The sequence below is a fragment of the Amphimedon queenslandica genome, unplaced genomic scaffold (genome assembly GCF_000090795.2).
Source record: "Amphimedon queenslandica unplaced genomic scaffold, v1.1 AMPQUscaffold_13514, whole genome shotgun sequence".
Taxonomy (NCBI): domain Eukaryota; kingdom Metazoa; phylum Porifera; class Demospongiae; order Haplosclerida; family Niphatidae; genus Amphimedon; species Amphimedon queenslandica.
In genome coordinates this window covers 156,299-170,073 of record NW_003546250.1, presented here as the reverse complement: position 1 = coordinate 170,073, position 13,775 = coordinate 156,299, and the positions used below count along the sequence as shown (strand labels likewise).

At 37.0% G+C, this 13,775-nt stretch overlaps 3 protein-coding genes across 3 annotated transcripts; 1 reads left to right on the top strand and 2 right to left on the bottom strand.

The window, feature by feature from the left end:
* Positions 1–37: 37 nt before the first annotated feature.
* LOC100638118 (insulin-induced gene 1 protein-like) lies at positions 38–1,603 on the top strand. The gene is made up of 5 exons (XM_003383141.3): positions 38–243; positions 286–384; positions 562–674; positions 987–1,153; positions 1,315–1,603. Exons 1-5 carry the CDS (start codon positions 132–134, stop codon positions 1,424–1,426), a joined length of 603 nt encoding a protein of 200 aa, XP_003383189.2. The 5' UTR covers positions 38–131; the 3' UTR covers positions 1,427–1,603.
* LOC105314855 (transmembrane protein 106B-like) lies at positions 1,599–3,155 on the bottom strand. Its single transcript, XM_020001617.1, has 7 exons — positions 2,850–3,155; positions 2,729–2,792; positions 2,386–2,599; positions 2,194–2,337; positions 1,956–2,008; positions 1,855–1,905; positions 1,599–1,792 (listed from the first exon to the last, which is right to left on the bottom strand). Exons 1-7 carry the CDS (start codon positions 3,034–3,036, stop codon positions 1,624–1,626), a joined length of 882 nt encoding a protein of 293 aa, XP_019857176.1. The 5' UTR covers positions 3,037–3,155; the 3' UTR covers positions 1,599–1,623.
* Positions 3,156–3,197: 42 nt separating this feature from the next.
* On the bottom strand, positions 3,198–13,724 carry LOC100637991 (mucin-17-like). Its single transcript, XM_020001612.1, has 31 exons — positions 13,559–13,724; positions 13,335–13,499; positions 13,251–13,288; positions 13,099–13,205; positions 12,956–13,050; positions 12,791–12,881; positions 12,555–12,650; positions 12,413–12,502; positions 12,308–12,361; positions 12,177–12,261; positions 12,044–12,093; positions 11,753–11,875; positions 11,393–11,651; positions 11,078–11,331; positions 10,887–11,032; positions 10,601–10,829; positions 10,448–10,552; positions 10,331–10,397; positions 10,226–10,281; positions 10,125–10,181; positions 9,893–10,072; positions 9,043–9,348; positions 8,842–8,957; positions 8,363–8,741; positions 5,860–8,310; positions 5,718–5,805; positions 5,538–5,611; positions 5,390–5,493; positions 5,265–5,343; positions 5,135–5,209; positions 3,198–5,086 (listed from the first exon to the last, which is right to left on the bottom strand). The coding sequence occupies exons 1-31, from the start codon at positions 13,660–13,662 to the stop codon at positions 3,389–3,391; spliced, it is 7,821 nt and encodes a 2,606-aa protein (XP_019857171.1). The 5' UTR covers positions 13,663–13,724; the 3' UTR covers positions 3,198–3,388.
* Positions 13,725–13,775: the final 51 nt, after the last annotated feature.

Below are 13,775 nucleotides of genomic sequence, written 5' to 3'. Positions count from 1 at the left end.
TTTCATTGAGTCAACTTATTAATATTCATAATAGATCCTAATTATTGATGTGGGCGTGGCTATACTCAGAGTTGGCTCAATAGAAGTAAAGTGGGGTGATCGCCTCTTTCTCTCTCTTTCTTTCTCTCTTTATGCTGCCGCCTCGCTGGGAGACAGAGACTACAGATAGCAATGGGGCCAGAGAAGGACAGAGAGGAATGACCTGTGCTTTTATTTCAAGAGGCCTTATACTATTCGCCATTGGTACAGTTATTTTTATCATCTTCATCATCATTATTGGTACAGGTTGCATTATTAGAATGGCGCTGGATTTGTTGCAAGTTGAGGCTAAATTCTCTACACTCTGGCTAGTACCAGTCAGTGGCCTAGCTGCTGCATGCATTGGTAAATGATTATATTTAGTATCTCTGGGCCCAAAATTTTACAAAATAATATCCAGTAAAAAATTCCTTATTTTTGCAATTGCACCTTGGGCTGCCATAGAATTTTAATGGTTGAATTTTCACATTTTATTTAGAATTCACACAATTTAGTTACATGAAATTATTTATTTTTATGAAGGTTTGTTGTATCCTTACGTGACATCAAATTCAATGGATGACAGTGACCCTCCTGATGGTGCAATGATCATCAGGTGTATTGCTGTCTTTGTTGGAGTCTATCAAGCAAGCACTGTATCCTTTATTAGGGGGTGTGGCTAAAAAGAGGGTGTGGCTCCTGAAATATTTGTTACAATTTATAATACATGTTCTTATGTTGTGTAGAAAGTTTGAGCTGATTCCGATCAAATATTAATTTTTTTACAGATTTTTAAAGTTGCTCCAAAATCGAGCCAAAATCCCTGTACTATAGTACATGGTCTCCGTCTAAATTTGCTAAAAATGAAAAGGAGAGTATTCTCTACTTTTGTTACATTTTCTGATCTAATTTCTACCTGCAATCATTTCTACAATGTGTCTTGCCTTTCCTTAACTTTTGCATCACAGAAAATATATTTTTCGAGTTACTTTGAGCTGTTCATGACACTAATAGCTCTGGCAGTTGGGATGTGGTGGCTCTTCGACAGGAGCAAGTCAGGACTCACTTTCTGTCTCCTGTTAGCATTCATTTTAGCATCAGTAACTCAGTTTCTGTACAAATACAAATACACAAGGTTAGTTCAATGCATCATCTACATGTAGGAATAGGAATGACATTTTTATTAACACAAATTTGATTCTTGTATGGAAACAAAAGTAATTATGTTTCTGTTATTATTGGGGCCCATAAACCGTAAAAGAAAACACTTTATGTCTGTCCTTCTCTTTTTTCTAGACATCTTGTTGGCAGCGAGTTCCTTTATCCAAGAGCTTGGGCCATATATTTCACAGTCTGTGTTCTGTTTGGTACCATTGGCCGCTGGGTACAGCAGCTGGAGTATCAATGAACACAGAGTCTCCGCCCTCCATTTAATCAATTTATTATTATTATCACTGGAATGTCATTTTGTAGCTAATAACGTTATTACTAATTATTACTGTATATTATCATTATTATTAATTTTTGTGTTTTTTGAATTTTTATCCAAAAATGAGACAAGTAATTAAAATGATTTTAATATCTGTACAATAATCAGTAAGTCTTTTACAGCAAAGAGTGTCTGGTAAAGTCATTCTTGTTGCTGTAGCTGCTACTGTTGGTGCTGTTGGGTATGAGAGGAGTAATAGGAAAGGAAATGAAACATTCTAAAAGTTGATGGAACGTCTGGACAGTATCGGAGACGTGTGTTAAATACTCATATTGTACCGTTATACTATAAGGTGAGAATATACTAATAGTATACTAACACTAACAATATACTAATAGTATACTGACCCTATTTCAACATTAATCCTGTGTTCCCATTCCTTTCCGGTACATATTGAACTATTAATAAATATAAGGTTAACTAGTTAGTTAATTAATTATTAACTTACAATACTCTACGAGAGTTAGAGTCCTCAAATGTTATATTTTGAATAATGAAAAACTAAAATAGAACATTAAAACTTTTAAAATTCATAAAAAATCCAAATGTAATCAGAATCAGGTCAAACTTGAAATACAACATAAGAACATGTATATGTATCAGGAAAAAATATAAAAATGGAGAACTCTCTACCCTTCATTTTTGGTAAAATTTGACCAAAGTTCTTTGATGGTATCTAAACTTACACTTTTCTTTCCTCTGACGTCAACTGTTGTTGCTTCAGATGGTGAAGACGAATTACCAACTATTCCAGTAAGATACATAAAAGAAATATTAACCTGACTGACGTGTATCGGAAAGAAATTATGATTACGAACAGAGATTTCAGACTACACGAGGAGAAAGAAAGAGTGAGAGGGTTTCGCTGAAACACTTACATCAATAATTAGGGTAACTTCTGTCACATTATCTTTCGCTGGCATTGTCGTAGCATTTGGATGCAATTTAAAATTAACGTAGTCATCAGTTTGATTGTAACTGATAAGTGATATCTCTACTGTCCTTGGAAACATAAATACAGCTAGTATGATACCAACTATCAGCAGGACTGTTAACAATAGACAAGAGATAACAAATATGCCATATATCCACCTATTAGAGAGAGAGAGGAATACAGGCGCTAATAGGACTGGTTACACCCCATTAGGTAGGGCTCTTTTGTACAAGGGAGTCCTTCAGAGTACATTACGTGTACACAACACAACAAAGAATGAATCATACGTTCGTCTTGGCTTGAGTCTTTTATCTGAATATGGTATCAAGGCAACTAGCTGATCATCCTGACCTGTTGAGACACATACACCATTAATACATTACATCATCAAACGCTTTCTTAGTCTACCTTTAGGGATTTTCCCTGTGCCACTGCAGGTCGGACATTTTCTTCCAGAATGAAAGTCAAGGAAACGAGTCCTCCCGCCGCTGCTAATTGAGTTGTTCCTCCCTCCCTGTATGTTTGGAAAGGAATCAGTGATAGGTCTTGATTCTGAGAGGTCATCCATGCTTTCTATCGATCCAAAATCACACATACTAGAGAGACAGTGTCAACTGTAGTATCATTTTAAAATTCACTAAAATAAAATAGAGCAGTAGTAAGTGCACACTGTTGGGGTGGGGCTGGTAGTAAAGTAAACCGATGGGCGTGGCGAACCCATTGTGACGTCACTAGCTCAGTGAATAATTGATAAGCTCATGCTAAAATCATGCATCAAATATAAACACAACATTATCTTTTTAAGACTAAAGTAGTAAGCTACATGTACATGTGCATTAACATGTCGTTTAAATGAATGACTGCCAAAAGTCAGTGATGACTGACTGGCAATAATAGTACAGTTTTTAAAAATCACAAAAAATTAGCCTCAAATGTGTCAGACCATTCTAATCCTTTTGAAAATAAGTGTGTGCTATGGCTAGACAAATCTTGGCAACTTTTTTAAGCTCTTCATCATCATCAATGGAGTGAGTTCGAGCTTGTAAATATTGAGCAACAAGGTGAGGGGGAACATCAGAAATTGCCTCAAGTTTTTTATCATGCGAGGGGGGCTCCGTGGGGGCACTGTCCTGGGTTTCCATTGAGCTATCATCATTAACAATAGCTGGAGGAGTAGCCTGTTCCATGTCTAGAGATTGCAGTGGGCAGATCTCCTCTTCTTTCTCAGTCTCTTCTGCTCTTTCTTCTTCTTCATGTACAACACTGGTTTTATGATCTTCAATAGTAGCAGTAGAAACAGATTCATTAGCTTTTCCTTCTTCTTCTTTATGTAGATAATCAGCTTTATGATCTTCACTGGTAGCAGTAGAAACAGGTTCATTACTAGTGAAGAGTTCCTGTGAAATAGCTTCAGGTATTTCAAAGGTCTCAGAACTAGTGGGTGGGATATTGCCAGAACAAATGGCTGAATTGATATCTGTTGATAAAACATTACCGGAACCAGCGGATGGAATATTATCAGACCCGGTGGATGAAATATTATCAGACCCGGTGAATGGAATATTATCAGACCTGGTGGATGGAATATCATCAGACCCAGTAGATGGAATATTATTAGACCGAGTATATAGAATATCTCCAAACCCGATGGATGAAATATTTTTAGACCCAGTAGATGGAATACTATCAGACCCAGTAGATGGAATACTATCAGACCCAGTGGACAAAATATTATCTGACCCGATGGATGGAATATTATGAGACCCAGCAGATGGAATATCATCAAACTCAGTGGATGCAATATTATCAGATCCAGTGGACAAAATATTATCAGACCCGGTGGATGAAATATTAACAGGCCCAGTAGATGGAATATTACTGGACCCAGTGGATGGGGCCACATCAATATTAAAAACTGGAAATGAAACCGCAGATAGAGGATTAACAAGCAGCTGCTGTGGATTAGAAATGAGAGAGACCAGAGGGATTATCTGAAGAACTCCTCCAGTAACTGGAGGTGTATGTGAATTAGACTTAGGAACAACACAAGGTTCAACTGTAGATGAGTAGCAGTGATCATGAAGCATTACAGCATTCAATCTGTCTGATTCACTGATAGTGCTCATATTAACATCATTCATAGTGATATCAGTAATACTATTGCTGGATTCAGAATCAGCGTTAGAATTAACATTGTTAGCTGCTGATTCGCTGATATCAGAATCAACATTGAAAGGGAACGTTGAAGAAGGCGTACTGTTATCATTATTACTAATTTCTGAAGTTGATTCAAGCTGATCTTCAGATGATTTGAGTTGATCATTATTTATGATCTCTTGACTATTATTTGATTCACTATCAGAAACTGCAGAGAGCAATACGATTGGTTCTTCCTCCATTGACAAAGGTAAGGAATCCTGAGCAATAATATCATCTCTTATCTGATCGGCAGTTGAAACCTCCTCAACCTGATTTACATCTCCAGTATCAGTTGTTAGTATATCTGATACTGGTGTTGCAGTGGTGGGGGACTGAGGGTCGGTTTGCAGTTTTAGTCTCTTCTTAACTGGTCCAATCTCTTTATTTGTTGAATGCTGCTGCTTCCTTTTACTGTTATTGCTGCTACTGCTACTGCTATGATGTGTCTATTATAATGAAAGTGAAACAGTAAGCATGTATATGCACACACTTACCAGATCATTTTCAAAATGTCTAAGAGCTGTCCTCAAAACGGTCACTTTTGGTGAACGAATAGGCAAAGTTGTAACCTTCAATAAAGAAAATGCATCATTATTAAATCATATCATTATTATCATGCATTACTTCTTGCTCAGAGAGGGTGGAGAGGTTACCAATTGTTGCAATATTCCTAGCATGAATGACTTGTGAAAGACCAGCAGTACTGAATGCAGTAATGATAAGACAGGATGAGATAAAGGATACTATACTTTCTTCCAGAAGGTGATAAAGATGGGAGTATTGTTTCAACTGGAGTATCACAATCAACAAGTGATGGAAACACTGGGCCAGTGGCCTGTGGTGGGTCAGCTACCTATTGATATTGAATACACAGCAAGCATGTACAAGAACCTATACCTTGCTGCTTCCTCCATTAGATAGCTGCAGTGTCCTTCTTGAGGAAAATGGTGACTTTCTTCTACTAAAATGGCCTGTATGGTATAATAATAATAATAATAATAATAATAATAATAATAATAATAATAATAATAATGATGATGATGATGATGATGATGATAATGATAACAAGTGGCTCACTTTTCTCTCCCTCAGGTCCTGCCATTGTGGATATTGGTGGCTCTTGTCTCCCCATTATAACTGGGTCAGCAAACTGGACTCGACGATTCTTAAATGAACAAATAAATAAATGCAACACATATCATACTTTAGCTATACATACCTTTAATCCAGAGAGAGGAGTGTCAAACTGGCTGACATGTTTCAATATGCCAATAGGTGTCCCTCCAGTGGTAGGTGAGGGCTGGTGGTGTGTTGGTGTGCTTGGAACAGTCTTACTAATTAAAGAGACCACTTTACCAGCTAGTACTGTCAGTTTAGGTACTGTAACATTCTTAGTCTTAGTAGCATCATTAAGGCTATCAGTATGTGGCTTTAATGATGTATCTGCAACATGTACAGTGGAGACTGATGCACTGATAGAAGGGCCAGTTGTACATGTATGTGTCAAGACAGTTGATGCACTAGATATAGAAGGGCCAGAAGTATGTGTTGATACAGTTGATGTACATGTAGACTGCTGTTGTGTAGAGGTTGAAATAACAATGGGAGGAGGAACAGAAGAAACATCAGTTGGAGATAATGTAGTTATGGTAGGAGTTAGAGATTGAGTAGATGTAGCATTATCAGTTGTACTAACTGGTGGCAATGGACTCTCAGATATACTACTGGAGCTAGTGATACTGGGCATGAGAGATAAATCAGTATTAGTAGTAGATGATGTAATAGAGACAGATGAAGTATTAGTACTAGAGGAATCTTCCTCACTGCCTATCTCCATTGATTCATGTTCATTTGTTTCATTATCAGTGGATGGTGTGGTATCAGTGGGAAGAAGAGGGTCAGCTTGAATCTCAAACAACTTTTGTAATTTATCAACATTAGCAGATAAAGGATCATCTGAACACCCTCCTTTAACACCAAGAGAGGGACCTTCACCTCCTGCTGGAGCAACACTGGGCACTGGAAGAGTGACACAGGTTGATAGTGGTCCTCCATCATTGGAGGAGGTCCTCCTTCCTCCAATAACACTAGTTGACAATGGTAAACTATGGTACGTCGTTAGAGTTGTATTGGTGCCAGTAACTAAAGGAGGAGGTAGTACATTAACTGAAGATACTGGTCTATCTAATGGTAGAGTGGTCAGTGGATTATACATGAAAGCCGGCGGTACAATGGTAGATACAAGTGGTCCAGTGGGAGGTACAATGGTGCCAGTTGACAGAGCAGTGGGTATGATGGATGGAGAGGTGGCAGTGGGTCTAGTGAGAGGTGCAGCAGTTACAGTAGTAGTAAGAGAAGTTGGAGATGAAGTGACAGCAGAACATAAAGAAGCTAACTTATTCATTGGATAGTTGTCATCTTGCAATACCTCCAATGCCATCTCAATTGGACTTTTATTTACAAGAGGAGCAGAAGAGGGAGGAGTCTGAGGAGCAGAGGGAGGGGTTTGAGGAACAGGAGAAGAGAAGGAGAGAGGGGGAGACAAAGGTATGGCTCTCTTGCTTTTAGCTCCTCTTGGTCGACCTCTCTTTCTCTTCACTTCAGTTGGTGGATTATCAGCATCACTAGTTTCACTCTGAGATGATGATACTAGTTTACTTCCTCTACCACGCCCTCTACCACGCCCCCTTCCTCTAACTGAGCTTGATGATACATTATTGATATCAAGAGGCTTTCTTCCTCTGCCCCTCCCCCTGCCCCGCCCTCTTGTTGGTAGACTCTGCGGTCTTTCATTCAATATTGATGCTACTGGTGAATAGAATGGAACAGTATCAGTGGTAACTGGTACACCGGATGAAGGTAGAGTGGTAACTGGTACACCGGATGAAGGTAGAGTGGTAACTGGTGCACCGGATGAAGGTAGAGTGGTACCTGGTACACTGGATGAAGGTAGAGTTGTGGTACCTGGTATACTGGCTAAAGGTAGAGTGGTAACTGGTACACTGGCTGAAGGTAGAGTGGTAACTGGTACACTGGCTGAAAGTAGAGTGGTACCTGGTGAAGGACTCATACGTGTAGTTACAGTGCTTAAAGGAACATTATCAGTCAATGGTATACTGGTCAGTGGTGTACTGGTCAACGATGTAGCAATCAATACTGTACTGGTCGACGGTGTAGTGATTAATGGTGTACTGGTCGATGGAATACTGGTTAGTGGTGTAGCAGTCAATGATTTACTGGTCAATGGTGTAGTGATCAATGGTGCAGTGGTTAGTGGTATACTGGTCGACGGTGTAGTGATCAATGGTGCAATGGTTTGTGGTAATAAGTTTGTAGCTTGAGGAGGAGGAGAATCAGGAATAGACTGAATGAGAGAAGCAGCTTTTGATGGAGAACCTGCAACAGATAAAGACACAACATTAGAAGATACAGCAGAAGTAGCATTAGAAGATACAGCTGCATCATTTGAAGGTACAGCTGTAGATACATTATTGAACTGAATGCTTGACTGAGAGTCCTCATTGCCAGTGTTAGGTTGAGTGTCCATTGAAGGATCAAGTGTAGTATAAGTCACTGGTATGTCAGCTCTTCTTTCCGTCTGTACCTCCTTTTGATGCTCTGTCAACACTCTTCTCTTCTTACTGACCTGAGGCTCTATGACTACAAAGTCCTAAAATAAATAAATAATTATAATAACCACACCTATTTAATTATTCATTTACTTGAGTATCTTCATCTTCTAACATTCTTTTATAGCCACACCTACTAGGAGTGGTAGGGGCGGAGCCTGCAGTGCTTTTTAGAGGGGTGGGGCTTGCAACGCTGGGTGAAGGAGAGGCAATTGAGTGAGCCGTGGTTGACAGGTGAGTGGCGAATGGTACGAAAGGTACAGTGGTGACTGGTTGTAAGAGGAGAGAGGTGGAGTAAGAGGGAGGAGGGTTAGGGGTACATGGTACAAGAGGGACGGTCTGAGACTCATCGGAAAGATCTTCAGTATCAGTAGCAAACCTGTGCTGCTTAAGATAAAGTGGCTCAAAGTTCGGGAGCGTAATATTACTAGCAGCTGCTTCTTGAAGAGAACAGAAATGAGTCAGGGCACCTCTAGCAAGGAAAAGTATTATCATTATTATTATTATTCTTATTATTATTATTATTTACTATTATTATTATCAGTATCATCATTATCACTGTTGTGGGTTACCTCAATTCTAATGTATAAACTAGTTTAGTGTTTGTTTCATTTTTCCCAAAAGTGTTACTCCACAGGCAAATGGCCTCAGACATAATCTGACGTCTTTTCGACAATAAAGTGACCTCCTACAATTAATAACCAACAATTAACATAACCACAATTAATAACCAGCTATTCATAACTAGCTAGTAATTAATATTAATAACTAACCAGTAATGGTGATAATAATGATAGCAAAGTGCTGTTATACTTTCCATCAAATCTCGTCAGGTAGCAAATGCTTATTGAATTCCATAGAGTTGGAACCAGGTCTTTAACAGGTACCCCATTGGAAAGGACACTCTTACAAAGAGGAGAAGAGAGTAACTGTTTCATCAAGAGGGCCAGAGGATGCGAGAGAAGAGAAGTGACAGTGACTATGGAGTCATTGTGAGACAATGAATTGTATAACTTGCAAGTGATGTCAACTGACAGTGGCAGAGACAGAGGCAATGAAGTACTTGATTTGTAGATGTTCTAAATAATAATATAATAATTATTATAAACCAGTAATCCATTTTTATTACATTTTTTGATACATATTGATGTCATTATGCTATGTAGAAAGTTTGAGTTGATTCTGACTTAAACTTTTGAAGCTATGACCATTTTAAAAAATGAGCTAATTTTTGAAAAATACCCAAGGCTATAGCCCATGGTTTTTCCAAAAAATGGCTCCGAAATCACACCCAATTTTTATTACATTTTTTGATACATATTGATGCCCTTATGCTGTGTAGCAAGTTTGAGCTGATTCCGACTTAAATTTTTCAAGTTACGGCCATTTTAAGAAAACGTCAAATTTCTGACAAATACCCAAGGCTATAGCCCATGGTTTTTTCCAAAAAATGGCTCCAAAATCACCCCAAATTTTTATTACATTTTCTGATACATATTGATGTCCTTATGCTGTGTAGCAAGTTTGAGCTGATTCCGACTTCAATTTTTTGAGTTATAGCAACATACATGTATGCATATCGTCATGGTAACATGTAGAAACCTCCTTAGCCACACCCCTCACCTCATTGAGTAGTCTATGGAGTTTAATGTGGACACATTTCAAAATGAATCCAACATTATTAGTGCAGACTCTATAAGGACAAGCCTCCTTAGCTCCTCCCACTCTAATTGAAGCCTTAGAGTGACTAGTGTCTAGTACTTGAATCAAAGCTTCACAAATTGAACTGAGATGAACATCAACCTGATATAACGAGGAACAATATTTCTTATTAATTTTTAATATTATCTTATACTTCTTTCAATCTTTCTTCAGTGTCAAAATTCTCTTTCCATTGAAGCCACTTGTCATCCTAAAATAAATAAATAAAATAAAATAAATAAATAAATTACTAACAAGTGAAACAGCTGCATTGACATCTTCTGATACCATTTTAGCTGCAATGTTAGGATCTGAAACACGAGAATGGAAATACGAGAATAGAAATACGAGAATGAATACCTTTTAAATGCAGTGTCAATTTGACGTGTACCATTTGATACAACTCCTTCCAGACATTGACTACATCCTAAAAATAATCAGCAGTCAATTAATATTTTATAACAAGTAACGACGTACTTTAGTTAAACTAAACAGAAAGGGAAACTGAATCATCTTTCGAACTATTTTAAAATCAGACTCAGTCACACCAAGGCTGTTAAGGTTATCTCTGACCTGCCCAGACTGTAAGACAAACAAACAAACATAAACAACAACAAACAACATTCTTACGTCTTTTAAAAATGACACGAAGTATTTAGTAATTTTAATCCACAGCTGCTGTATGATTTCAGAGCAATGGGTTTCATCTCTATCCGCCAAGTCCTTGTATTTATTATTAATTAATTCAATCAATTTCTTGTAATTAACCAGACATTCTACGTTAGATATGACCATGCCCCCTTGCTGTCTGGGGCTGGTTGCCACGGCGATTAGCGAATTGCAAAGTGCAATGAGATCACTATTAAATAAATTAATTAATTAATTAAATTAAATTAAATTAATTTCTAATTCTTACTTTTCCTCTTTGATCCCACAGAACAAGAAAAGGAGACATTTTTCAAAGAGGACGCTCCAAGCCATGTTACTGTCAGTTTTAATATAATTATTAATGACATTACTCAGTAATAATGACTGGAATTTACTCAACAAACAAAGTAATGCCTAAATTAATTATTAATAACTACTAATAACTATTAATTAACTTACAATCTGTCTCTCTCTAGAAAAAAGCTTGTCTTCAGTCAACAATATAAATATTAACGAGCTAATTAAATGTGGGGGTGTACTACTTGAGGGTGTGGCCACTAACGGTGTGACCACACCCACCAATATGTCATAAACCACATCTTGAACTGTATTCAGAGGAAGAACTGATCTATTGGTCAAGAGTCCTTCAACAAATATTAATAATACGTTACTAATCTCCGAGGATATGGGCGTGGTCTTAATACAAGTAGCAGCTGAATTATAATAATAATAATAATAATAAGAATTAAAGTACCAACATAATATTCGACTTACTTGACAACAATGACTCGTTAATTTTAATATTATTAATCCCTAGCAACAGAAGAGACGCTGCACAGCCGGTGGCAATAAATGAAACAGGTGGATCAAAGAGCTTCTTGGAATTTGAGGGAGTATCAGTGGATGAGGGAGAGGGTATGATGGTGTCGTATTTCTCTTTTAGTGAGAGACCATCATCAGAAATAACATGGAGGAGGGAGAGGGATCTCTTTGGGTCTGTTCCAAGGCAGAACAAGAAAAATGGTGACACAACCTTTTAGGAGAGAGAGAGAGAAAGATCTGAGAATTAACCAAAATACTTTGTCCAATTACAATTAACTAATTAATTAACTAACTAATTAATTAATTAATTACCTCATTAATTATCTTTCTTTTATTGTTGGCATTAATGTGAGGTACTAAACAGGTTATAAAGTACCACCAGGTCGTCAGACGGGTTTCATCCACTGACTGTATTCGGTTCTTAGTAGCGTAGTTCTACAGTAATAATAATAACAATAATAATAATAATAATAATAATAATAATAATAATAATAATAATAATATTAATAAGAACAATAATAACAACAACAACAACAACAACAATAATAATATTAATAAGAACAATAACAACAAAAACAATAATAATAATAATAATAATATTACCACAAAAGGAAAGAGTAGACACTTCATTTTCTTTTCATTAGTTATAACATCTACCAATAAACAAACAAACAAACAAATAAACAAACAATAATCAAACAAATAAACAAATATAATTATTATAATTATTATATACTTGAATCAAGTGAGAAGTCTAGTATGAGTTCTTTCCATGAGACGTAGGTGTTAATTTGAACAGCTGGTGAACTGTTCTTGAATCCCTATAAGGAGAGGATTACAAGTGGGTGGGGTGTGGGTGTGGCTAACTCTTTCAGGAATCTTTAACATTTCGTTAAGTAAAGTACTTGATCTACGAAGAGTCTAAAAATTAAATAAATAAATAAATAAATAAAGAAATAAATAAATAAATACTTTTCCTAATATTCTGACAAAGTGGCACCATATTTTCAATAAAAGTGACCAATCAATAACCTTTGACGCCAGCATCTGATGGATGAGAGTCTAGAGTATAACAACAATTAACACAACAAAGATAACGATTAACATATTTTACATTCTTGACTTCAGTGTGGAGCCATATATTAAGTTCTTTACTATTTTTTATAATTTCTTCCATTTCAATTAATATCTCAATACCTCTTTGCTGAGCCTAACAATAATAATAACAACAACAATAAATTAATAAAACAATAATAACAACAACAATAAATTAATAACAACAATAATAACAACAACAATAAATTAATAAAACAATTAATCATAAGACAGCAATGTACAGTAGATGCTTACTTTAACATTTTTACTGAAATAAACCAGTAGGAGTGGCTCATACCAAATATGAACCAACTCATTGAACTTCTTACTGCACTGCAGCTTTAACCTGAGGGGGAGAGAGAGAGGGATGAGGATCACAATAATAAGTGTGACTGTTATTATTATTATTATTATTATTACTTATTCAAAATCCCGAGTATTTCTGAAGTGACGCTTGATGCCTGGATAAGGTGAGTACCTTTAAGAGCCCGAACGACCCTCAGAACATCAAATATCTATCAGTTAATTAACAACAACGCCCACAAGGTAATAATTAATGTTACATTTTTATTCATAGTGTGTCTGTCAATATTTTGGCTGGAGAGGCACCATAAGGCCCTTGTACAGACGACTTTGGAACAAGACTCGGAACGAATCACATCTAGAATAACTAAAGGGGAGTGGTCACCACACCTCTAACCAAACCCACAAATACCTTTCAATATCCTCTTTACTACGTCGCCATCGAGAGACCTAAAAAATAATAAAATAAAAATTTAATTATAAAATTAATAATTACTTGACAAGGTGCTCATTAAATAGAATATAGCCCAACAGTTGTAAAGATGCTAAAGTGAGAGGTGAGCCTTTCTCGATATAATGGAGACTGGCCTCCAGTAGTTCTAAATGGCGGGAGGATATCTCCTCGGGAACGATCACGTTAGAACTAACAGTCTTAAGAGTGCTGGGAAAGATGGGGAGATGAAGCCATGAAGGTAAAGGTACAATGGGGTCACTGTCTACCTTGACAACAGAGAATAAGCATTCTGCTTATCAGTGACTGAAGACTCCTCGGACAGTATGAGGGACACTGAGGAGGAGAGAGACTCGACTTTGACTTCAGTCATGCTGCTCGGCCTGTCGCCCACTTTGGCGGGAAATTGCCGCCAACATTAACACTAGAGCAAAATGGGTGTGTTTGACCACGCCCATTTAATTTGTTAATTAATTTTGGTAAATT

Bases quoted from the DNA above. Each gene is read 5' to 3' on its own strand.
- LOC105314855 (XM_020001617.1), bottom strand. From the start codon at position 3,036: ATGTGTGATTTTGGATCGATAGAAAGCATGGATGACCTCTCAGAATCA. The intron at 2,793-2,849 runs GTAGACTAAGAA...GTGTCTCAACAG, and splicing joins CACAGGGAAAATCCCTAAAG to GTCAGGATGATCAGCTAGTT. The intron at 2,338-2,385 runs GTAAGTGTTTCA...CTCCTCGTGTAG, and splicing joins AAGTTACCCTAATTATTGAT to TCTGAAATCTCTGTTCGTAA.
- LOC100638118 (XM_003383141.3), top strand. From the start codon at position 132: ATGCTGCCGCCTCGCTGGGAGACAGAGACTACAGATAGCAATGGGGCC. The intron at 244-285 runs GTACAGTTATTT...TTATTGGTACAG, and splicing joins CCTTATACTATTCGCCATTG to GTTGCATTATTAGAATGGCG. The intron at 1,154-1,314 runs GTTAGTTCAATG...TCTTTTTTCTAG, and splicing joins TACAAATACAAATACACAAG to ACATCTTGTTGGCAGCGAGT.
- LOC100637991 (XM_020001612.1), bottom strand. From the start codon at position 13,662: ATGACTGAAGTCAAAGTCGAGTCTCTCTCCTCCTCAGTGTCCCTCATA. The intron at 10,282-10,330 runs GTATTCATTCTC...CTCGTGTTTCAG, and splicing joins ATTGACACTGCATTTAAAAG to ATCCTAACATTGCAGCTAAA. The intron at 5,806-5,859 runs GTATGTATAGCT...TGTTCATTTAAG, and splicing joins CTCCTCTCTCTGGATTAAAG to AATCGTCGAGTCCAGTTTGC.